The sequence below is a fragment of the Pseudophryne corroboree genome, chromosome 3 (assembly GCF_028390025.1).
Source record: "Pseudophryne corroboree isolate aPseCor3 chromosome 3, aPseCor3.hap2, whole genome shotgun sequence".
In the NCBI taxonomy this organism is placed as follows: domain Eukaryota; kingdom Metazoa; phylum Chordata; class Amphibia; order Anura; family Myobatrachidae; genus Pseudophryne; species Pseudophryne corroboree.
Window position 1 is genome coordinate 74,803,708 of NC_086446.1, and position 26,455 is coordinate 74,830,162.

The following is a 26,455-nucleotide window of genomic DNA, read 5'->3' on the forward strand; positions in this document are numbered from 1 at the left end:
CCGCAGCCCGTCCATAATTGTATATACCAGTGACCTAACCGTGGTTTTTTTTTCTTTCTTTATACATACATACTAGTTACGAGTATACTATCTCTTTATCAACCAGTCTATATATTAGCAGCAGACACAGTACAGTGCGGTAGTTCACGGCTGTGGCTACCTCTGTGTCGGCACTCGGCAGCCCGTCCATAATTGTATATACCACCTAACCGTGGTTTTTTTTTCTTTCTTTATACATACATACTAGTTACGAGTATACTATCTCTTTATCAACCAGTCTATATATTAGCAGCAGACACAGTACAGTGCGGTAGTTCACGGCTGTGGCTACCTCTGTGTCGGCACTCGGCAGCCCGTCCATAATTGTATATACCAGTGACCTAACCGTGGTTTTTTTTTCTTTCTTTATACATACATACTAGTTACGAGTATACTATCTCTTTATCAACCAGTCTATATTAGCAGCAGACACAGTACAGTGCGGTAGTTCACGGCTGTGGCTACCTCTGTGTCGGCACTCGGCAGCCCGTCCATAATTGTATATACCACCTAACCGTGGTTTTTTTTTCTTTCTTTATACATACATACTAGTTACGAGTATACTATCTCTTTATTAACCAGTCTATATATTAGCAGCAGACACAGTACAGTGCGGTAGTTCACGGCTGTGGCTACCTCTGTGTCGGCACTCGGCAGCCCGTCCATAATTGTATACTAGTATCCAATCCATCCATCTCCATTGTTTACCTGAGGTGCCTTTTAGTTGTGCCTATTAAAATATGGAGAACAAAAATGTTGAGGTTCCAAAATTAGGGAAAGATCAAGATCCACTTCCACCTCGTGCTGAAGCTGCTGCCACTAGTCATGGCCGAGACGATGAAATGCCAGCAACGTCGTCTGCCAAGGCCGATGCCCAATGTCATAGTACAGAGCATGTCAAATCCAAAACACCAAATATCAGTAAAAAAAGGACTCCAAAACCTAAGATAAAATTGTCGGAGGAGAAGCGTAAACTTGCCAATATGCCATTTACCACACGGAGTGGCAAGGAACGGCTGAGGCCCTGGCCTATGTTCATGGCTAGTGGTTCAGCTTCACATGAGGATGGAAGCACTCAGCCTCTCGCTAGAAAAATGAAAAGACTCAAGCTGGCAAAAGCAGCACAGCAAAGAACTGTGCATTCTTCGAAATCCCAAATCCACAAGGAGAGTCCAATTGTGTCGGTTGCGATGCCTGACCTTCCCAACACTGGACGTGAAGAGCATGCGCCTTCCACCATTTGCACGCCCCCTGCAAGTGCTGGAAGGAGCACCCGCAGTCCAGTTCCTGATAGTCAGATTGAAGATGTCAGTGTTGAAGTACACCAGGATGAGGAGGATATGGGTGTTGCTGGCGCTGGGGAGGAAATTGACCAGGAGGATTCTGATGGTGAGGTGGTTTGTTTAAGTCAGGCACCCGGGGAGACACCTGTTGTCCGTGGGAGGAATATGGCCGTTGACATGCCAGGTGAAAATACCAAAAAAATCAGCTCTTCGGTCAGTTCGGTGTGGAGGTATTTCACCAGAAATGCAGACAACAGGTGTCAAGCCGTGTGTTCCCTTTGTCAAGCTGTAATAAGTAGGGGTAAGGACGTTAACCACCTCGGAACATCCTCCCTTATACGTCACCTGCAGCGCATTCATAATAAGTCAGTGACAAGTTCAAAAACTTTGGGTGACAGCGGAAGCAGTCCACTGACCAGTAAATCCCTTCCTCTTGTAACCAAGCTCACGCAAACCACCCCACCAACTCCCTCAGTGTCAATTTCCTCCTTCCCCAGGAATGCCAATAGTCCTGCAGGCCATGTCACTGGCAATTCTGACGAGTCCTCTCCTGCCTGGGATTCCTCCGATGCATCCTTGCGTGTAACGCCTACTGCTGCTGGCGCTGCTGTTGTTGCCGCTGGGAGTCGATGGTCATCCCAGAGGGGAAGTCGTAAGCCCACTTGTACTACTTCCAGTAAGCAATTGACTGTTCAACAGTCCTTTGCGAGGAAGATGAAATATCACAGCAGTCATCCTACTGCAAAGCGGATAACTGAGGCCTTGGCATCCTGGGTGGTGAGAAACGTGGTTCCGGTATCCATCATTACTGCAGAGCCAACTAGAGACTTGTTGGAGGTACTGTGTCCCCGGTACCAAATACCATCTAGGTTCCATTTCTCTAGGCAGGCGATACCGAAAATGTACACAGACCTCAGAAAAAGAGTCACCAGTGTCCTAAAAAATGCAGCTGTACCCAATGTCCACTTAACCACGGACATGTGGACAAGTGGAGCAGGGCAGGGTCAGGACTATGTGACTGTGACAGCCCACTGGGTAGATGTATGGACTCCCGCCGCAAGAACAGCAGCGGCGGCACCAGTAGCAGCATCTCGCAAACGCCAACTCTTTCCTAGGCAGGCTACGCTTTGTATCACCGCTTTCCAGAATACGCACACAGCTGAAAACCTCTTACGGCAACTGAGGAAGATCATCGCGGAATGGCTTACCCCAATTGGACTCTCCTGTGGATTTGTGGCATCGGACAACGCCAGCAATATTGTGTGTGCATTAAATCTGGGCCAATTCCAGCACGTCCCATGTTTTGCACATACCTTGAATTTGGTGGTGCAGAATTTTTTTAAAAACGACAGGGGCGTGCAAGAGATGCTGTCGGTGGCCAGAAGAATTGCGGGACACTTTCGGCGTACAGGCACCACGTACAGAAAACTGGAGCACCACCAAAAACTACTGAACCTGCCCTGCCATCATCTGAAGCAAGAAGTGGTAACGAGGTGGAATTCAACCCTCTATATGCTTCAGAGGTTGGAGGAGCAGCAAAAGGCCATTCAAGCCTATACAATTGAGCACGATATAGTAGGTGGAATGCACCTGTCTCAAGTGCAGTGGAGAATGATTTCAACGTTGTGCAAGGTTCTGATGCCCTTTGAACTTGCCACACGTGAAGTCAGTTCAGACACTGCCAGCCTGAGTCAGGTCATTCCCCTCATCAGGCTTTTGCAGAAGAAGCTGGAGGCATTGAAGGAGGAGCTAACACGGAGCGATTCCGCTAGGCATGTGGGACTTGTGGATGCAGCCCTTAATTCGCTTAACAAGGATTCACGGGTGGTCAATCTGTTGAAATCAGAGCACTACATTTTGGCCACCGTGCTCGATCCTAGATTTAAAGCCTACCTTGGATCTCTCTTTCCGGCAGACACAGGTCTGCTGGGGTTGAAAGACCTGCTGGTGACAAAATTGTCAAGTCAAGCGGAACGCGACCTGTCAACATCTCCTCCTTCACATTCTCCCGCAACTGGGGGTGCGAGGAAAAGGCTCAGAATTCCGAGCCCACCCGCTGGCGGTGATGCAGGGCAGTCTGGAGCGACTGCTGATGCTGACATCTGGTCCGGACTGAAGGACCTGACAACGATTACGGACATGTCGTCTACTGTCACTGCATATGATTCTCTCAACATTGATAGAATGGTGGAGGATTATATGAGTGACCGCATCCAAGTAGGCACGTCACACAGTCCGTACTTATACTGGCAGGAAAAAGAGGCAATTTGGAGGCCCTTGCACAAACTGGCTTTATTCTACCTAAGTTGCCCTCCCACAAGTGTGTACTCCGAAAGAGTGTTTAGTGCCGCCGCTCACCTTGTCAGCAATCGGCGTACGAGGTTACATCCAGAAAATGTGGAGAAGATGATGTTCATTAAAATGAATTATAATCAATTCCTCCGCGGAGACATTGACCAGCAGCAATTGCCTCCACAAAGTACACAGGGAGCTGAGATGGTGGATTCCAGTGGGGACGAATTGATAATCTGTGAGGAGGGGGATGTACACGGTGATATATCGGAGGGTGAAGATGAGGTGGACATCTTGCCTCTGTAGAGCCAGTTTGTGCAAGGAGAGATTAATTGCTTCTTTTTTGGGGGGGGTCCAAACCAACCCGTCATATCAGTCACAGTCGTGTGGCAGACCCTGTCACTGAAATGATGGGTTGGTTAAAGTGTGCATGTCCTGTTTTGTTTATACAACATAAGGGTGGGTGGGAGGGCCCAAGGATAATTCCATCTTGCACCTCTTTTTTCTTTTCTTTTTCTTTGCATCATGTGCTGATTGGGGAGGGTTTTTTGGAAGGGACATCCTGCGTGACACTGCAGTGCCACTCCTAGATGGGCCCGGTGTTTGTGTCGGCCACTAGGGTCGCTAATCTTACTCACACAGCTACCTCATTGCGCCTCTTTTTTTCTTTGCGTCATGTGCTGTTTGGGGAGGGTTTTTTGGAAGGGACATCCTGCGTGACACTGCAGTGCCACTCCTAGATGTGCCCGGTGTTTGTGTCGGCCACTAGGGTCGCTAATCTTACTCACACAGCTACCTCATTGCGCCTCTTTTTTTCTTTGCGTCATGTGCTGTTTGGGGAGGGTTTTTTGGAAGGGACATCCTGCGTGACACTGCAGTGCCACTCCTAGATGGGCCCGGTGTTTGTGTCGGCCACTAGGGTCGCTAATCTTACTCACACAGTCAGCTACCTCATTGCGCCTCTTTTTTTCTTTGCGTCATGTGCTGTTTGGGGAGGGTTTTTTGGAAGGGCCATCCTGCGTGACACTGCAGTGCCACTCCTAGATGGGCCGGTGTTTGTGTCGGCCACTAGGGTCGCTAATCTTACTCACACAGCTACCTCATTGCGCCTCTTTTTTTCTTTGCGTCATGTGCTGTTTGGGGAGGGTTTTTTGGAAGGGCCATCCTGCGTGACACTGCAGTGCCACTCCTAGATGGGCCCGGTGTTTGTGTCGGCCACTAGGGTCGCTAATCTTACTCACACAGCTACCTCATTGCGCCTCTTTTTTTCTTTGCGTCATGTGCTGTTTGGGGAGGGTTTTTTGGAAGGGACATCCTGCGTGACACTGCAGTGCCACTCCTAGATGGGCCCGGTGTTTGTGTCGGCCACTAGGGTCGCTTATCTTACTCACACAGCGACCTCGGTGCAAATTTTAGGACTAAAAATAATATTGTGAGGTGTGAGGTATTCAGAATAGACTGAAAATGAGTGTAAATTATGGTTTTTGAGGTTAATAATACTTTGGGATCAAAATGACCCCCAAATTCTATGATTTAAGCTGTTTTTTAGTGTTTTTGGAAAAAAACACCCGAATCCAAAACACACCCGAATCCGACAAAAATAATTTGGTGAGGTTTTGCCAAAACGCGTTCGAACCCAAAACACGGCCGCGGAACCGAACCCAAAACCAAAACACAAAACCCGAAAAATTTCAGGCGCTCATCTCTAATGTAAACTATTAACGTTGCGAGGAGGAGGTGTGAGCCTTTGGAGGTCGGACACTACGCCCTAGGAGAAAAGGGTTGTATACGCTATTTATATTGTTTATAAACCACTAGCTGTTTATACATTGTCTGTTTTAGGCGCGTAGTGGGACCCGTGGTCATAATTTTTTTATGTGCTAGAGTGCCATAATAGTGATCCATCTTCATTAAAATTTTTAGGTTTGGAACATATACCTGTGGATAAATGTGGTGGGGATAGAATAAATAGACTTAACAGACGAGAAACCTTCTGGATCATTACTTTGAATACTTTATCTCCAGATGGATTAAATGAAGGTTATGAACTCACTCCTTTTTTGGTTTAACGAACGGTGTACTTTGCTGCTTGTAACTGTTCATTTATTACAAATGTTATATCAGTGTAATTTTAGGATAAAATATGACTGCATGATATTCATTTGTATTAGACAGTCTTTTTCTGTGCAAATGTATGTGTTGTTGATAAATCTCACTCATTAATGAATGATTACTTGAACCTGTTAATGTATAACACTGATTGGAGAATGCAAATAGGTTTTTGGATTTAAAAGCTCTAAGGGAAATGTTAAGCCAAGCCCTCTGATGAAGTCCTGGTGACGAAACCGGTTGGGGCATGGCTTATTGATGGACGCTGAACAAGGCAACATGCAGTGGTGAATCCATCTTGTATTTTTGATTTTAAAACGAATGTATCAGCGGTTATTATACCGCCATCTTTGGTAGGCTTACATTTTTAGACCTGTGTTTTATGATGTGCCAATAAGTTGTCATCTTTTAATGCACTATTGGCGCCCCCATTATTATATCTTCTCTAGACATATATATATATATATATATATATATATATATATAAAATATACAAAAAACAAGAGCGCCTCCTAGTGCCACAACGTTGTATTTCATACCATGTGCATAATTAAAGCTTTAAGTGAACCTGTACCGTGTGTCAAAAGTTATTATGCTTATCTCACGTCTTTAAGAAGATCCTCATAAGGTCACAGATTCTTTTCATAGGTTTTAATGAGAACCAGAGCACATAAAAACAAACACGCATACATAGTGTAAAACTATTAACAAAGTAGACCACCATTATTCTTATTTTTGAGAACCACTTTACCTACTGTACAGTTGGGATTGATCTCAGGAGCCATTATATAACCCCTTACAGTATGTGAGTGCAAATACACATAAAATGCTGCTATAGATCCCTTCCATTCAAAGAGAGCAATATTTATTTTTCCTGTTTCCAATTGTGGGTTCAAGATGAGATGTCAGCCTCATGTATAAGAAGGAAAAATGATAAAGTAACCCTACAGACAAATATATCACCTCAAATAGGTGAGTGTAGTTCACTATATGTGTGCTGGTGTGTCAAGATTAGGCTGCAACCTGGTAGACTGCAAGAACGCAAAGATCCACCTGTTAAATACCATTCTCTACGTGGTATCAAACACATTCCAGTACATATTCTGCTCCACATTTTGTTAGTGTTCCTGTTTCATGCAGTAGGCATAGAGTCATAGTATACTTGCCCTGGTCCTTCCAGTTCCCTACAATATGCTTATCTCATACATGAATCCCCATGAATATGTTAATATTAAAGCCATATTCCACACCAATCATCAAAATGTAACTAGAAATATATATAGATATAAATACTATAAAAGAGTCACTAAAGTAAAAAGCAATATGGTGTGGTGTAACGTGACTAAAGAGCAATATGGTGTGGTATAATGTGAATAAAGAGCAATATGGTGTGGTGTAATGTGAATAAGGGGCACTACTGTGAGCAGTAATGTGGTACTACTGTGTGATGTAACGTGAATAAGAGACTATTGCATGATATAATATGACTAAAGTTGCAGTACTGTGTGGCGTAATTTCAACTGGGGGTATTATTGTGTGGCCATGCCCCGTCCTAGCAAGAACACGCCCCATTTTGGGATGCGCACCAAATGTGCGCACTGTTCTATTTTAAATATAGGGGGGTAGGAGCACCAAAATGAGGACTGCTATGGGTGAGGGGTGATGGTGCTGGGAAAGGAGTACAGGGTCAGAGGCGGAACTAGCGTCTGTGCAAGGGGGCACCAGACAAAATCTTGCCTAGGCTATCATATTGGTTAGGGCCAGCTCTGGCGACAAGTTATCTGATGGGGAAATAGTTACCATACCGTAGCGCTCGCCCCACTGCCGTCACACCAGTGGCAGGGATCCCACTGTCAGTATACTGACATTCAGTATCCCGGCCACCGAGATTACATACTGATCCCATCTGAAGCTTAAGCATTTGTTATATAGTACGCAATGGTAATGGGTCTTTGAGTGAGTAGGCTACAGTATTTGTTAGTGTTCCAAAGCTCTAGAGCAATATGTTTAAGACACTAATGATTACGATGCTAGCTAAATCCTATATAATTCAGCATAAGGAATAATCTTGCTATGTCTTCTGATGCGACTCCATAGCTGGATTAATTGCTTTGTAATGACTGCTGATCGATTAAGGCGTATGATCCACATTAGATACATGTAGAAGACAAACCCAATAACTAAAGTATCATCTTTTGAATAATGATCTCTTGTTGTAAACTAGTTTAAGCTAGTTTAATCAAATTCACTTAAGAGCTGTTGATCTTTTATATAAAATGGTGCACAATTTAGTCTTGTCTATGTTTTACTCATCAGTATTTTTTAGGTTTCACATTCAAATCTTTATTTGTAATCCAGATGCTGATATTTTGTTTTCTAAAGGGTCTAATTTACCAATCACAAAACCTCTGAGCCTCTACCATATGCACCTTGATTTAGCGGCACACAATAAGGTGCATCCTGGTACATACCTCCCCACAATGCTCTGCTCCTGGGCTTCCCTCTTAATGTATGATTGCCGGCACCTGTGGTCAAACACCTTTCTTATCCATTAACCTGTTCTAAACAGGTGTCGGCCATCATAAATTAAGAGGGAAGTCCAGAAGCAGAGCATTGTGTCCCTCCTTGAGAAGGTCATATTGGGAGGTATGCTGGTAGCACACTGACAAACATACAGAGAGGGGGCACAATAAGTTACATACAGGTGGCGGGTCAGGGGCACTCTTTAGAGCATGCAGACATAGGGGGAGCACAGTAAGGTACACAGATGGCAGGTGAGTGGCACTGGTGAGCATGAAGACGCGGGAACAATAAGGTGCACACAAGTGGCACATTACGGATACACTGATGAACATACAGAAGGGGGCGTCCATTTTCCCAGTGATTTTAGTACTACACATGAGTGAAACGCCTGGAAAATTTCCACAGCGCCATTTTCCCAGTGACTTGTGTACTCTCCCGCTTTACTTGTGACCCCATTTGAGTTTTACCATCTGCACTGGACGCTGAGGGACTGTGTTGGATCCTGGTTTCCGGAGCCTTTTTCCTTAAGGTCTAACTGCATTTGTTTGATATCGGCGTTGGACATTGTTAGGACTGTTATCATCCAGTCCTCTGTTGCTGTACTGCCAAAGAGGATTCATTCTATATGCTACTGACCTCATCTGTTTGGTGTAAGTGCGATATTAAAATAAATTCAGGTCTTTTAAACAAAGATAATTGCACTATTGCACTTTCTTTTTGTCTTATAATTTTATGAGAATTAGATCCATCTGCCTTTAATCAACGTTGGATCTTTATTCATCTCCTGAATTACCAGTGTACGTGACCAATTAATTTTATGTATCCACTGGGTGTGTGTTTGTAAACTTGGTTTTTATGGGAGCGCTTTTAGTTTGTATCTCTCCTTTTTCCTCTCAATCTATTTGTTAAGTGTAAAGGGATATACACTCTGAGATATATAATTTTTAGCTGCACCCGTGAATTAATCTGCGCATGTTTTTAAACTATTTCCTAACCTTAAAGAGTGGTAAGCATCCAAAAAATTTCACCCATTATGGATACACCACTGTAAAGCACATTTCAGAGACTGACCGTCTCCTGAGTTCCTCAATCACAACTCAGACTCTATGTGGCCACTATCCGCATGCTTATGCACTGCACAGTGGGACATGTACGCATACGCAGAAGAAAAAAATCTCTAATACTGTGTCTGACATTGGTAGTGCATGGGACTCAAGTGTGTCTGCAGTGATTGGGGCAAGTTATTTTGGTGCACCTCATGGAAGAAATGTTCATATAGATGTTCAATAATAAAAACCAACAACTCTTCTTTGTTGCATCAATCATACGGATTATTGTAATAATGAGAAATAATGGACATGGGGCCTAATTCAGATCTGATCGCAGCAGCAAATTTGTTAGCAGTTGGGCAAAACCATGTGCACTGCAGGTGAGGCAGATATAACATGTGCAGGTTAAAAAACAGACATTTAAAATGTCGACAGGTCAAAAAGTCAACACATGTCTTTCAGTGTGTATGTTGACATAGGTTGACATGGACACTGTATAAGTGTACCGTGTCCCCTCGCAGACCGTCGGGATTTTGATTGTAGGTATTTCATACTGATCCCCTCTGTGGTGAATGGCCACACCACTAAACATGGGCCCTATCACTACATTCCCCCCAGGTGTGCCCTTCCTGCCTCAGTCCAACACTGCACATGGCTAGATGATTACTCTGCATTCCATCTCTTTGTGCTTGAGTCTGGTTAATATGTGTGCCTGCTGAGTCTGAGTCTAATAGGAAGTTAATACTACTATATTATGGGTATTCTTCTGTGTACAGATCAGATGCTAAATAAAAATAGTTTTTAAAATGTTTTAAATCACTCTTCCTTTGCCTGCTTATTGCAGTGAGAGAAACCAAGTGGAGGATCCAACTTCAAAGCATTAATTTCTGTTTCTCAAAGAACCCTCTACATGCTGATATACCCTAAGAGGGTTCCTTTTTCTTCTCACACATGGATGTGTGGGTTTTTGGGGGGATAATTTATACCCTTTATTCCACAGGGCAAAGTTTTCTACTAAACGCATTGATTCCATCTGATGTCACCAGGGGTGGATGCTGTGAAGGTTTCACACTATTATGTCCACGTTTTTTCTATTATTATAGGTACCCATATGGAAGAATTGTTTTAGTTTATGAATGAAGATCCCTTTGAACATTTTCTGTGTGGGTCACTATTAAGCGCCAACTTCCCTGAACGCTATTCTGTGGTGTTGTTCATTTTCGGAAGTTCAGTTATTCCTTTTGGCTCAGGTTGGCTGCGCATTGATTTGACCCTTAAAGATTTATCATAGTTTTTGTTTTTTTTGTATTTTGGGGCATCTGTCTATTAGATTCTTGCAAAACATTTAAATGGAAATGGAACAAGTAGCGCGTCACATAGTGCAGCACGACACAAGTAAAAGTGACATTTGGTTGGTTAACACTAGAATCCATTGTATGTTACCATACCCTTTGGTTTTTGGACTTTGTTGCATTCCCTTAAGCATCATACAGATTGGCCCTGATGTCAGTGTAACTAGTGTATAATCCCACCACAATACATACCATCAAGACTAATTTTTCCATCTCCATTTTTGTCACCATCGGCTAGGACGTCCTTTATTTCCTTTTCAGTAAGAGATCTTCCTTCATGGGAGAATCCTTTCATTATAAGACTGCAGAATGGGAGATGTAATTAGTTTATTAGACAAATATAATCTGTTTTAAGAAACCATAACATGTAAAAAGATTTTCTATAAAGGCAAATGTAATATAATGTATGTTTAACCAATAAATCCAGAAATGTAACTACCTGCAATATTCAAAAATATTGTACGCTGGATAATTTTCAGAGGTCAGTGCGCTAGAGATGTGGGAACTTGAGGTAGAAATTGGCACAAATAGACATTTTGGCAACTTGGGCTGTCAGGTAGATGTGTGCAGCTCCATTGATGCAATCTTCAAGTCACATATCGTTTTGCTATTTTACACTCTATGGGGGTCATTCCGACCCATTCGCACGCAGCGTTTTTTCGCTGCTGTGCAAACGTGTGCGGAATGCGCGGCAGCCACAGTGCGCGTGCGCGACATTGTCCGACGACAGGGGTCGCCGGGTTACGTCGCGGCTACCGACGGAAGTGGTCGCACCAGTGACCGCTAAGAAGATTGACAGGAAGGAGGCGTGGCTGGGTGGATCCGGAACCGTTTGGAGCCGTTTTCAGGGAGTGGTGAGTAAAACGCAGGCATGTCCAGGACAACGGTGGGCGGAGGAGTAACGTCAAAGCCGGGCCCATCATCGCTGGATCCATCGCACAGGGTAAGTAGGTCCAGGCCTAGTCTAGTTTTGCTTGAATTTTTTTTAGCTTAGCAGGGCTGCACAAGCGATCGCAGCCCTGCTAAGCTAAAATACACTCCCCCATAGGCGTGGACTATTGATCGCAGCAGCAGCTAAAAGTTGCTGGCTGCGATCAACTCGGAATGACCACCTATATGTTTGAGATGACAATGATCGTTTAATTCTGTGTGGTTGGAGGAGCACTGGGTATGTATAATGCAAAATGTATGGAGAAAATGTTTTGCAGAACAGGTTTGGATATTTCCGGATGTTTGCAAATTTCATCAGCGGAATTTAGCATAAAGTCTCCTGCCCCAATCACAGCACTCACAATTAATTGACTGTCGTTGTCCTATCTCCATCCATAGACTGGCAATTCGTCAAAATGCAAATGGAGAAACAATATTGAAACTTGGAAATGGAGCTATGGGTTTGATTCAGAGTGTATGCAAACCTAATGTTTTGCAGTCGAGAGATTATTGCACCGGAGTCGCACTGCGCGTGTACCGCAATGGACTTGTGATGACATTTGCAGAGAGGATTTATTTGCAGAATAATTGACAGTCAGGGAACATTTGGGGGATGTACATTTACTGGGAGTGGCTGCAAAAGTGTCAACGTGTCAAGACCATTTTCAAGGCATGTCTCAGCCTGCCTTCTGCAATCCCATACGCAGTAACAGTGGCTCCGGCCAGGGCAGCCATCAGGGGGGGGGGACTGTGGGGGCTAGTGTCCCGGGACCTTACAGAGAGTGCCTCCTACTACCAATACCTGGAGAGCTGCACTAGGCTATAAAACACTGTACTGTTGCGCAGGCAGGACATCTTAAAGCATGCCTTACCTGTGCAGCAGTTTTCACATAGGGGTGGAGCGATGCGGCAGAATCTTTTTTTTTGGGATGGAGGGGCCCTGTCTATTTTTTCAGTCCCAGGCCCCACAATTTCTGATGGCAGCCCTGGCTCCAGCATATCACTTCCTGCACCCATGCTGCACACCCATAGGCCACTCACAAGTTCAAAAACTGACTGATCTGCTGCCGACACCGCATCTTTGTACACAGCCGATGGGACTCGCAAAGCCGCCAGTGGCTGTCTTAATACAAATCCAAGTGGCTGTGGCATTTATTTTCACACAATATTTGAGTACACATTCACAGCTGTGGCAGATTGGCGTACAACCCTGTAGCACGACCTATGTGTACTGCTGAAAACCTGGATTTGAGCAAAGTTTTACCAGAATCTTTAGATCTTGGACATATGAACATTACCCAATGCATTAGAATTGCATATTGCCATGATACATTGCAGGACATACTGGCTGAAGAATACATTATATTCCATTTGCCTACAGGATTTTTTATAGCATGTCTTTATGCGGTTCACGATTTCTTAAAGTGGAAAAATTTTCGTAATGGTGTCTGTTAAAAGATCCAGCATACTGAGTACATATTAAATGTTCCATATGTGTGTGAAAATGTTATAGAATATATCCATTAACCTACCCGAGCACATCCTCCCAGAGGCAGAACTCTGGGAGGCAACGGAGTCATCTGCCGCCGGGCTCCTGGTCTGAAGGGGTGTAGTATGGCTGACCGGCGGTCTCCTGACCGCCGGTCAGCTTACCGATGCCGGGATCCCGGCAGCATACCGACGCCAGGATCCCGGCGGGGAAAGGCGAGTGCAGAAAGCCCCTTGCGGGCTCGATGCGCTCGTCACGCTGCGGGCTCGGTGGCGACCTACGGTCGCCACGGGTTCTATTCCCACTCTATGGGTGTCGTGGACACCCATGAGTGGAAATAGTCCCTGTTGGTCGGCATGCCGACCATCGGGATAGTGGGGTCGGGAAGCTGGAGGAGGTCATGTGACCGTCGGTCTCCCGACCGTTGGTCACATGAATACCACCCGCTCTGAAGGAGGGCACCTCTCCTCCCATTCTGTGACACCAGTGAATTAAGTTAATTGATAGCTCACTGGTCCCTGCACCTTACAAATCACACCCTCTTTATTATACTGTAGATACACATTTTACAAGTGTCATACTCAGGATTAAATACCACGACCTATTACACTGGAAACAGACACCTTACTGATGAACCTATTTGCACTTGTATAGGAAATATGAGAATTCTAACTATATGAAGATACTTCTCTGACAATTACACGTAACTTCATATAGTAAGAATTCTCATGCTTCCTATACAGGAGCAAATAGCTCCATCAGTAAAGTGTCTGTTGTTAGTGTAACAGCCAGGTCATGGGTTCTAATCCTGGGTATGACTGCCAAGAAATGTGTGATTTAAAATAAAAGACAATTAAATGTATACATACAGTATATACATTTTTTTCAGAACACTCCACACACACACACACAAACAAACACACACACACATTTATCTTAATATAGGAAATAGGGGGGCACCAATATTTATCTTGCCTCCGGGCAATTGTGACGAACTTACGCCACTGCATCCTCCTCAATAAATCCATCCTGGCCTTGATCCAGCATTTGGAAAACCTTTTTCATGTCATCTTTGCTCTTGAGCTTTAGGCCGACCAATTCAAAGAATTTCTTGTAGTTAAAAGAATCAGGAGCTGTAGTGAAACAAGAGACAAGATAATAGATGACAGATTCAAGTATATCAGAGGGATTCAGATTATGGATCCATTATGAGAACAAAGTAAGGAGACTTTGGAAGTCTCAAATAACTATAATTTTACTTCACTCTCACCAATGTCTCCCATACTAGGGGAAAAAATGCAGACGTGATTTCAGCATAAAGGCTGCGACCATAACAAACTGGAAACAAAAAATGACCCTGTTTCATTGAAATTCAAATTGGCATGCTATTAGTTTGTAATTTGTGTGTCTACATGGAGGATATGTCCAGGAGCAGTTCTAGGCACGGGCAAGCAGGGTGGGTGCCTGGGGCGATGCGGTCACCCCGCAGGCACCCGCCGCCCACCTGCACCCCGCATCCCGTTCCCCGGCGCCACTGTCAGACATGAGAGGTCATAATTTCTCTCTAGTGTCTGTGCGGCGCTATGTGAGAGATTTCCTGCCGTCTCTCCCATAGAGAAGAGCGGGAGGCCAGAGAATGAGCAGCAGCGGCAGCAGCGGACGGGAAGCAGGAGCGGGACTGGTGAGTATTGTGGGTTTTTTGTTTGTTTGTTTGTACAGTAAGCGGTGTTACTAGGTTGCACAGCTACAGTGGTCACAACTACATGGGTCACAACTACTGGGGACATAATTGTGGCCACGCCCCTTCCTTATGAAGACACGCCCCTATTTTTGGGCATGCGCCTTCCGTGCACACTAACTCTGTTTTACCTGCCGGGGGGGTATTTTTTTTTTGGGGGGGGGGGGGGCGCACCAAAAGAAACTTTCGCCCTGGGCGCCACAAGGTCTAGAACTGGCCTTGGATATGTTGACATGAGGAACTGTTGACAAACATTCCCTGGTGGTCTAGTGGTGTCTTACCTTGGGCGGGATGTACTAATGTACATCGCCGCCCTGCGCCACGATGCTGATCGCATATGTACTTTCATATGCGATCAGCATTGCGGAGGACAGCTCTTCCGATAAGAGCTGTCCTCTGCGATGCACAGCGGCAGCCTGACTTCCGGGATTTGGCCCCAGGAGTCAGTCTGCGATGCGCAGGGTGACGGGGGTGGCCGCAAGGCAAGCTGGGAGGGATCCGATCGGATCCCTCACACAGCGCCGCGGAGAGAAGCCCATAGGCTTCTATGGACTATCGCCAGCTAAAGCTGGCGTACCCCGCCGCGGCGCTGACCTGCCGGCCGGGGGATGGTACATCAGGAAAATGCGGTAAACAGCGGGTTTACTGCATTTTCCGCTTAGTACATCCTGCCCCTTGTCCCTTGTATCAGTGTCAGGCAGGAACTCTTCCCTATCACTACCATGTTTTCCAGGTCTCCTCGTAGAATCACAAGTGGAATAAATTATAACCACCTGTGAATCTTTTAATTTTTTTGTCATTTATCAATGAATACATCTGTGGTTCAGCAAGGAGATTAGGAAAACATGCACTGATAATCTGTCCCGAGGACTGGGTTTGAGAAGCACCAGTATAGCATATATTTGTGTACGCTTTTCTGTAAATTACAGGGATATTAGAAGTCGCAGTGGAATTCAGTGACTATTTAAAAGCAGCAGGCTACAGAGTTTATGTACATATTAAGATCCCATGTATACTATATCCTGGTGCATGATAATGAGTTAGTGTTCTGCAGCAAATCCTGAGCAAGGCGAGAGACCACAATACAATGGGGTACATATATATTTGGGTGCGGATCATAGTGATAGAGTCAAATAACTACCTTTTAACATTAGCTATATATTAATACTGTGTAGCCGTAATGGCTGCTAAACCATGTGCACATGCTACGCACTCCGTACGCTATTTGCGTATGAAGACCTCGCACGTGGTACGCAAATAAAGTACACACGCTGTGCTGGGTGTACGGAATACCCACAGTGCGCATACACACAGACAGAAACCTTTATAAACTTTAAACACAGATTATGCTTACACTGTAACCCTTGTATGCAACACACTATGATTGAGTTTGTATTGTAAAACCTTACTACTGAAATACTGCAGCGATATAACGCTGCTTAACCTTGTTAATGTAAATGCTGTTAGAGCGATTTAGAATTCAGAAACCCTTTGTACCAGCTAGAGAGACACAGACACCCTGCTGAGGTTCTAACACCTTATGTGAATGTTCTATTTGCAAAAGAATAATACAATACAAGTCATACACTACCAATATAACATAGACTACCTAACCAGATAACTACACTTAAAATACAATAACAGTACAATAACACTTAAGAGAAACGAGAGGGAAAGGGGAGAGAGAGAGAGATATGGCTCACAATAACAATAGAGACAATATGATTGCGGAGAAGACTTACGCACAAAGGGAACAATCGCATGCGCCTTTCTGAATATCCAGCTCCCGATTATCAGTGATGAGAACCATTGAAGAGAGTGAGTGAGTTGGATCAGATCGGCTTGTCTATTTATGCCCCACACACAATACAATACAATGGTCCCTACAATCTCATTGTTCATTGGACACAGGAATTCGTCTTCGCATTATAACAAAAGGTCATAGGTTGATTCATACAGGTGGGCTGTGACTATTTCCAACTGCTCAGGTGGGTGGGAAACTAGGTTTCCCGCCGCATGGATAAGTGAGTGCAAATAATAGTAAAAGTACTTAAACTTCTTATGTCCATAACTATTCGCACGAGCGATTAATCCGCTTCAAACCAACACCGAAATATTGCTAATTAAATACTCTTCCGATGGATACTAAACACCACTGTATAACCCTTGTCTGACCCTTCGTATCAAACAAAGAGGGATCTCTTTGTCTATGAACATGCTACATTAACTAAACTTTCAGATTCTATCAAAGGGACCATAATCTACAAAATACATTATATGGTAAAAATATGTAACGATTGAGTCGCACGCTAGGCGCACATAAACTCTACCATAAATGCGCATACCGTGCGCCTGCGGGTGCACGTAACAGCGGGTATGCGTACGCACGGGAGAGCGCACGCATGCGCAGCGCGGACATGTATGAGGTGCAAATATGGCAGTGTGCATCATGATATTTTTCTGACTTTGACAGTCCACCCTTTGGCAGTCACAAATAACTGCCACTTCCTAAAACATTTCAAAAAGAGAAAAATATATGTCATGTGTAAATACATTTCCATGGTTGGGTAAGGGAGGAGAGAAGAAGGTGTGAAAAGGGTATGACCTAGTGAGATAGCAGAAGCATGTGTGTATGAATCCATGTTTGGGGGGTCATGTATCATCGTGCCGTACGTGTTGTAAATCAAGCTTCGAGGTATTGCGAAGTATACATTTGAATTCCTTCTTATCCCGTATCAAGGGTCTGTGGATGGGCTGTCAAACTTTACCGAGCTCGTTTCGGCTTTTGGTTGCAACAAAATGGGGAAGCACATTTTAGTTGATGATACATGAATGGGGGGATATGTGATTGCTGATATCTGTGCCTGTATTCCCTATCGACTATGTGTGTGCTTTACCTGAAGGTTGTAGAGATGAAGATAAGAAACAATTATGGTAAATGCAGTGGTATTCTATGTCAGGTTAATGAACATTTGTCGGTTGAAGTCTTGTCTGGTGTCTGTTGAATGCAGTCTTCTTTGGGCTTTTGCCAAAAATTGCGAGCAAAAGCTTTGTCAATGTCCATAGACTTACAAAAGTGTTGGGCTAGCGTAAATTTAAAATTTCTTGGGAAACTGGGGGTCTATGGCATAGTTCATCAATTATCTGTGTACAAGGTTGTCAAAACTTCTTCTTTAATCCATCTGTTGTCTGTATGCAAGATCGTCAAATTCCTCGTCCAAGTGGGTCTTTTTACCTTGGAGAAAACGGAGAAACAGGTGAAAGAAACGGACCGTATAATCGCATTTTCATCACATCATTGTCTCTAACGTTGGGTCATAAATCAAATCCATTGGAATTACAATTTCCTCACTCCTTAGACTCATTACCCTGGTACTACGTTTGCACTTCATTAAAGCCTGACCGCATCTAAATATCAAGCCAATCGATATGACAACACCTAAGATACATAGAAGAAACTTCCCTACATCCATTATGACTCCTTGAGCCCAGTCTCCTAAACCAGAGAACCAATTTCGCGGGTTCAACCATGACACCCAACCAGTCAGCTCATTACCCACAGCAGCAAGGGTGAGATTGTGTCTCCTGCGAAATTCCCACTTTAATTGGAGAATATCGTCCATCTTTTGGTCTATGACCTCGACCGGATCCTCGGTACTATTTGTGATATATGTGCAGCATTTCACGCCGTACTGCATTGCCAGTGTGACACAATATCCACTGCTGTCACTGCTGTGGGATAATTAAGAACCATTCTATGCTGAACCAGTTCTGTTTTATAAGCTTGAAGCTCCCTTCCGGTGTATCTAAAAGTGTCATCATACATTTCTGTGATATTGTCTAATAAATTTGCAAGCGCAGATATATATCTATAGTTTAGCACTCCTCTAGCGGTGCGAGTGAAATCTAACGCAAGTAGAACCTGGATCCCGGTGGATTCATGGATCAGATCAGAGGCCGGATGCTCTGTCCTTTCTGTCAGTTGCCTTTTAACGACGTGCTCGTAATGAGTGTGAGTATAAGGAGCTTGGGCACCACGGTGTATATCTTTCATTTTGGCATGTGATACAGTCATTACCTCAGGCAGTACTTTTCCAATATAACACAATCCTTCAGAGTTTGGGGCAAGCCACTTATACGCCTTCCTCCCGCATATGAAATATGCATCATCGGGGAGAACATATGGGACGGAGTAGAACATAACCATTTTACACATCTTCCATGTGAAATCTCCTAACCCTAATTCTCCCATCTGTCTAGTACACGTATCTGTTTGTATGATATGTGCACAGTATCCTGGTGATACCTCTCCAACTCTCATGATCCTATTTCCTAGGGTATACCTATATCGGAAAGATTTTCCACTACCGGCTATGTGGCGTATAAGCTCTGTATCTGTAGGCATTCTATCTGCTCTATATGAAAAGGTCATGGTTTGGTTACTCCATGACACTTCCCAATTTCCCGGCTTTCGGGGATTGGAGATGTTAAAACATATTAGGGATCTATCCACATGATATTGGTGGAGCTTCAAACTAGGAGGACTGGAGATATTAAACCTCCTGTCCACCGGTCTCCCACCCTTTAGCTCAAGTACCTCCCCTACCGTTAAAGGGAATGGTACTAATCCTGATTTGCTATGGCCTTGAGGTACTTGAGAGCATACCCAACAATCTGTCTGATTTAACACTTTACCCACTAAGGAGTGATAGTCACTCAATGGATGCCGGTCCATGTGGATATTAAAACTGGACTGACATTTCTTGATGCACCCATCCTCAACTACATTGTCACAGAGTCTACAGATACAGTTCTCTTTTCAGCTAACAATCCTTCACAATGTTTACAAATAACATGGCTGCTAGATCGTTTCCGGTACTTGCCTTTGCTTGGTGATTGTGTTGCTATTGGAAATTTACACCTCCGTCTCAGTCATCAGAAACCCATTCTGGATCCTTTCTCGACCTCACTGGTACTCTCACCGAAACAGACTGCTCTGGTCAACATCATGGTTAACAGGAAAACACGGATCACAGTCTCTTGAGGCAAGTCCATCTTACAGGAGGAGAAAAGGAGAAATTTGTAATGGGGGTACAGGAAAACAGTTTGAGGGGGAGAGAAACTTGTTACGATAATTAGTTCTCTAATCTTGTTGTTCTTCTTGTTCTGCTGTCATCTCAAAGGTGCTGTCTCTCAGTCTTCCAACCGAACACTCTGGTGATACAATATTTCTTCCAAACCAGCGATCTTTCTGTAAGGAGCAAAAATCTTGCATTACCATTTGTCTAACTGATGTGTGACATACCATCTTTAAAACAAGAAAACATGAGAAAGAAGAGGGAGAGGAAAAAAAAACAACAAGAGAGAGAGAACCGTTCATATATGTATATATCACATAAATCAACAATAAACAACAACAACAACAACAGGGGAAAAAAACATTTTTCAAACACTTTAAAACATCGTCAGATCTGTCGTTCAACATCAGGCTGTATCTACCTGTCCAATGGTATCCTTGCGCAGTCCCTCCCACCAGCACCTCCATACTCCACACTTTGTATCTGGCCAGGATACATTGATGTGGGTAGGTCATGCTGGGGTTTGGTAGACTTTTGCAAAGACCAAATAGTCAGGTGATGTTGGAGCTGTTGTGGTGAACGTCAGAGATGGGGAAAGAAAACATTTCACAGGTACATTTACAACGTTTCACCCGGTCATTCCTGTGTCTTCAGGGAATGACCTCCCAATTTATTAACTGTTACCTCAGGCTTACCATCAGTCCTAGTGATCACCTTTCCTGACTACATATCATGAGTGTGGGCCAAAATTCTTCCTATCTGATCCCTGATTATAATTTGGTGTGTCATATTCATTTTCTAGGGGGTCTGACTTTACGTGGGCTGTTGCAGTTACTGGCATAATGCCCTTCTCTTTTACAACGATAACAGACCCTGGGCTTCCTCCAAGTGTCAATGACCTGAGGTCTTGGTTGATTTGATGCCTCCTCAAATACTCGGATGCTCATCACCATCAACCGTTTTCCCTGTACTTCCCTGCTTCCTTGGATGTCATGGTTATGTTGTTGTCTAGGGGGTTGATATGACTTTTGTATTTCTCTTGATCTACAATCTCTTGCAAAGTGTCCCTTTTTATGACAATTGTAACAGACTTCCATATTTGAATTTCTTGCAGGGGTTTGGGGCTTATGCTGGAGTGGTCTTGTGGTTAGGGCCTGTATACTTGCGGCCATTAACTTATCACTTTGTGACTCCCTGTATCTAGTGATATTCTGATCATGATCAATAGCGGCCTCTCTTAATGCGGCCACCGAGATATTTCTCCAGTTTGGGTTGGTGGTCTGTACCCTTGTTCTCAATACCTCCTTTAAACCATTCATTAATACCTTAACCGCTACTTCTCTATGCTGTGCATTAGTTTTGATGCCTGTGATCCCAGTGTTTCTAGTCATTACTTGCAGTGCTCGATTGAAATAATTAGAAATACTTTCCCCTTCGTTTTGTCTTATGGAGAAAATTTCATTCCACTTGACAACGGCAGGGAAATATACTTCCAACTGTCGGTTAATCTGCTTAATACATTCCTGATTGTGTTCCTCCGTTTGAGGTACTTCTGTGTCTAATTGACAATCAGTAATAAATTTCGCAGGGTCAACACTGGAGGGCAAACATGCCCTCAGCGCTGTCCACCAATCTTTGTTGCTGGGTTCTGTGGAGTTTCCTAGTTCTTTAATAAACCTTTGACATGCGACTAGGTTTTTCCTAGGATCAGGAAATTCAGACATAATTGATCTCAATTCGGTCCGGGACCAGAGACAGCGCATTGCACTGTCCTCAACGGGAATGATTCCCTGATCGTCAGTCTTCCCATTGGGGACTGTGATCACCCTGACAGGATCAAATTCAACTACATCATCTTGTGTTGGTCTTACAATATGGGGTACATTTGTTTGTGCGTGATATAAAACATGGTACGTACCTGTGGACACGACCTCACCTGACCCTCCGTTAGGGAGTTTGATTATTGCCTTTACCGATTTGGTCGCGTCCACCTGGATGTCTTGTGTGATGGCTGCTGGAAGAGGTGCCGACATCGTGCTGGGCTCACTTTCTTGTTTGTATTCCTGAGGGAGGTTTGACATGGGGTGCAACTTGCACAGGTTAACATTTGTAATTCTTACACTTTCATTTTCATAAACATTATTACATTTGTTACTTTCATTCTTAATACAGTTACTAAGTGCATTTTTATCGTACAACGTTGTGCCTTTCTCCGCAACCATAATCCTCTCCATTGCCATGTCTCTCCTCCCAAGATGAGAGTCAGATATGTCAGTTAAATTTCTTTGTAGTTCACTTTCCTTTTGCCATAACTTTAAACAATCAAAATGTTTGATCCTTCTCCTTAGGTTTTGTAACACATCTGGGCTAAAGCTGCCTACTCTTGGGAACTTCTCCCCGTCATGTACAGTCATTCTTTCCCATTCATCACATAAAACCTCTGTGTGTGAACCGTATTTTTCACACATTACATACTTTGCCGACCCGATTGGTCGGTTTACTAAATCAACCCGAACCAAGGTTGATCGCCCCCTACCTGAACAACTGGCCCCCATAACTTGCAGGTGTTGCTTTCACTACCTCTGACCTTCAAATCAGGGTCTTCAGCGAACCCTTACAAAAAACCCAAGATGTCCGGGGCAGGCCGGCGGCGAAGTTTACCGAGTACTCCACTCACTCCTAGCCCACGTTGGCCAGTACTGCAATCACTGATTCAGAGCTGCTGTACCCAAGGGCCCCTATAAGCCTTTACTTACTGGGGCGTGTTCCCCAGCAAGTATCGGTTGTTGGATAGTTCCCGAGTGACCAGCGAACCTCCCTTAAAATAAAAAAAAATTCACAAATCACGTTAAAATGTACAAATAGCGTTTATGACCCCTCTAGTGTACGCAAATGGTACTGGGTCAAATTACTAACTAATGCACACAATTACGTGCGGTACAATCGTTCTGCACATAAGCAACTAATCTTACGTGCGGAGCGACCAGTGGAATCGAAAATTACTGCTGCAAATTCCTTAAGCCAGAGCTTTAATGGCCTATATGGGTTCTGCACCAACCCCCTGGGTTGTGCTCTTTTCTCTATAGTGGACTTCTTAGTCTGCTGTACCTGGACCTCCTGGTCTGTTCCGGACCTCCTGGTCTGTGCTACAGTGGACCTCCTGGTCTGCTATACTCTAATGCTCAAATTTTATGTTTAACAAGGGATGCCTCCCAAGCCACCATGCACGTCACTTACATGTATGTTCCTCACGAGAACTCGACTTCTTGTGGTTCAATCCAAAAATTGTAGAAACTTATATAATTACACTCACTCACCACATGTACACTTTACTTTTGTTTCTATTTCTGCGCAGAAATTTCTTTCCTTTAGACCAGATGAGTCGCAAATTAGAGAAGGATCTATTAGCTTAAATTTCGGACACTAAAATTGACTTGCGCTATTTATCGCGTTGCCTCCTCTTCGCCTGCTAAAATAATGCTATCGTGTTATTTGAGTTACGTGGGCATACCCAGACGCTCCGTTGCGTAATATACGCTGCGTGCATCGGCCTTTGTGCGTTGCGTACGCTTGTCTCACCCTTTGTCAGAGACACGTGTACGCTTGCCGGATATGTCCACCGAAATACAACTAACACGTTTATCAATGTAGATGATCTTTAACCGTGATCATCTACCGAACACCACACAGGTCTTTCCTTGTACTTCAGGCAAAGCTGTGTGCGTGCTTTACAAATTACCCCTTACTGTATTACTTTTACTCTTTAACTACTAATAGCAACAAATCTTTCTAAGCACGTTATCAATTGTGAAATGGCAACCAGGAGAGTGAGATGTGAAAATACACGAGTGAAAAAGAAATGCAGATATATGCGTGCGTGCGTGCGTACGCAAGACAGAAATAAACAGTTTTAAAAGACACTAGCGTATTGTTCTTACCTCCGGTTCCGGATTCCTTCAGCACCCTTTACTAAGTGAAGCAGACGCTTATCCGGTCAGCACGACGAGGAATATTACCTCCCGCCCTTTGCTGATGGATAATGTCTGCTGAGATTACCTAGTGCAGATATGTGAAGGACGGACGAGCGGCCAATTGATAAAGCCGAATATTTATCTTACTTAAAACCCTTTGAAAGGTCAAAGAACACAGTACGCTATTGGCGTATGGAATACCGTAAGGGTACGCACGTTGCGTAACAATCGCTTAGCCGTGGTCGAGACGCTCGAGCGTCACATTCGCTCACGGCCAAGAGAACACAGGCAAGCACGCTATAGGCTGCCGACTAACGTAATGATATGCTATTAGCGTAGCGGACGCTCGGGACCACGAGGAGATCACCAGCGGAGCAGACGCTCACAGAGTTAAACCTTAACAACAATACCTTGAACAATGTATCAATACTGTAAACCCTTATAAAATGATATGGTGTAAATGCAACACAGTGTAACCTTATTAGTTAAAAGTGTATGAGCGTATGTGACGCTCCGAGAACCGTTTAGTAATATAATGAATACACAGATGCCGGTCTTAGGTTCTAACACCTTGAATGAATGTTCTATTTCAAAAGAATATACAATACAAGATATACACTACCAAAATAACATAGACCAACTAACCAAGTAACTACACATAAATCACATAAAAAGACACAATAACACTTAAGAGAAAAGAGAGAGAAAGGGGAGGGGAGAGGAGAGAGAGAGAGAGAGAGAGAGAGAGAGATGGCTCACAATAACAATAAAGGCAATATGGTTGCGGAGAAACTTACGCACAAGGGAAACAATCGCATGCGCCTCTGGATATCCAGCTCCTGATTATCAGTGGTGAGAACCGTTGAAGAGAATAGTAGAAAATGGGCGCTGGATCAGATCGGCTTGTCTATATATATCCTACACACAATACAGTACAATGGTCCCTACAATCTCATTGTTCATTGGACACAGGAATTCGTCTTCGCATTATAACAAAAGGTCATAGGTTGATTCATACAGGTGGGCTGTGACTATTTCAAACTGCTCAGGTGGGTGGGAAACTAGGTTTCCCGCCGCATGGATAATAAAGTGCAAATAATAGTAAAAGTCCATAAACTTCTTATGTCCATAACTATTCGCACGAGCGAGTTATCCGCTTCAAACCAACACCGGAATATTGCTAATTAAATACTTTTCCGATGGATACTAAACACCACTGTATAACCTCTGTCTGACCCTTCGTATCAAACAAAGAGGGATCTCTTTGTCTGTGAACATGCTATATTAACTAAACTTTCAGATTCTATCAAAGGGACCATGATCTACAAAATACATTATATGGTTAAAATATGTAACAATTGAGTCGCACACTAGACGCATACAAACTCTACCGTAAATGCGCATACCGTGCGCCTGCGGGTGCACGCGACTGCGAGTATGAGCACGCACGGGAGAGCTCCTGCATGCGCAGCGCAGACACACATGAGGTGCAAATATGGCAGCGTGTGGAGTGATATTTTTCTGACTTTGACACTACCAATATAGATTTGGATTGTGGGAGGAAAACGGAGTACCCAGAGGAAACCCACGCAAGCATTGGGGAGAACATACAAACTCCACACAGTTAGGGTCATGGTTGGAATCAAATCCATGACCTCAGTGCTGTGAGTAATGATACACCGTCTGTACTACCCTTACAACATCTGTACTGCCCCAAGTTGGACAGTCTGTGGGCAATTTAATTGTGTCTACCATAAAAAGATACATATGCTGGGACTAGCTTTATGTAAAGTCTCTTATTCTAGACTGCTAAGAACTAGTCCCAATAAATTCAAATCACAACCCCAACACTGACCATGTCATATATCACCCTAAAGCTACTGTTAGATGATTAAATGGGTTCCAGTTGGAATCCCGACACTGCTAGGGATACCGACATGGATCTAAATGCAGGCAAAGGGATCCCGAATGAATGTCTGCCAGCTCTGGGCGGGAAGATTAGGTTTAGGCTCTGGGGGTGGGTTAGGGTTAGGCAGCGGGGAGGGATTATTGAAAGTATTGTCACCATTTAGACATCGGGATGCCGCCGATTTCTATTGTAGCCAGCCCCAAGATTTCTGTTGGCGACCCTTCCTACACATTCTATAATTTCAAGAAAAGCATAAGCCAATAAAAATACAGCATCTTTATGAAGCTATGTTTTGTCACACATGTAACTGAACACAAAATGTGCTGACCATATCACTGTAAAAACCTTTACACAAACAGATCTGGAGACTGAGCACTCCTCCTCCTCCTCCTCTTCCTCCAGCCTCTCCGAGCTGTCAGCAGCCTAGGAACTCTCAATCTTCCAGAGAGGCTACACGGTAGACCAGCTCCCATCACTGGTTGTGACACTGCAGCCTCGTCTGCCCTTCAGTGGCCCTGGCTCCTAACGTGGAGGGAAGGGTGGTGGATCCACTGCTGCTGCTGCTAACATGGGAGAGTGGAGCTGTGGTATCCGTGCCTGAAGTGTGGCTCACCACTCTCGCAGCTCGCCCTGCTGGCCATGTGCCGCGGCTGGCTGCCAAGCTCCACCCCCATTTCGTTCAGATTTGCGCAT

The 26,455-nt window shown here is 44.2% G+C and overlaps 1 protein-coding gene across 2 annotated transcripts in view; it reads right to left on the reverse strand.

Moving 5' to 3' along the window:
* The window catches only part of LOC135054779 (parvalbumin alpha-like), a 144,713-nt gene that overhangs the window by 59,786 nt on the left and 58,472 nt on the right, over window positions 1–26,455 (reverse strand). For both annotated transcript variants that reach the window (XM_063958097.1, XM_063958098.1), the window contains exons 2-3: window positions 14,067–14,199; window positions 10,840–10,949 (exon numbers count right to left, since the gene is read on the reverse strand). In XM_063958097.1, the coding sequence (XP_063814167.1) occupies window positions 10,840–10,949; window positions 14,067–14,199 (243 nt within the window). The remainder of the gene's footprint in view (window positions 1–10,839; window positions 10,950–14,066; window positions 14,200–26,455) is intronic.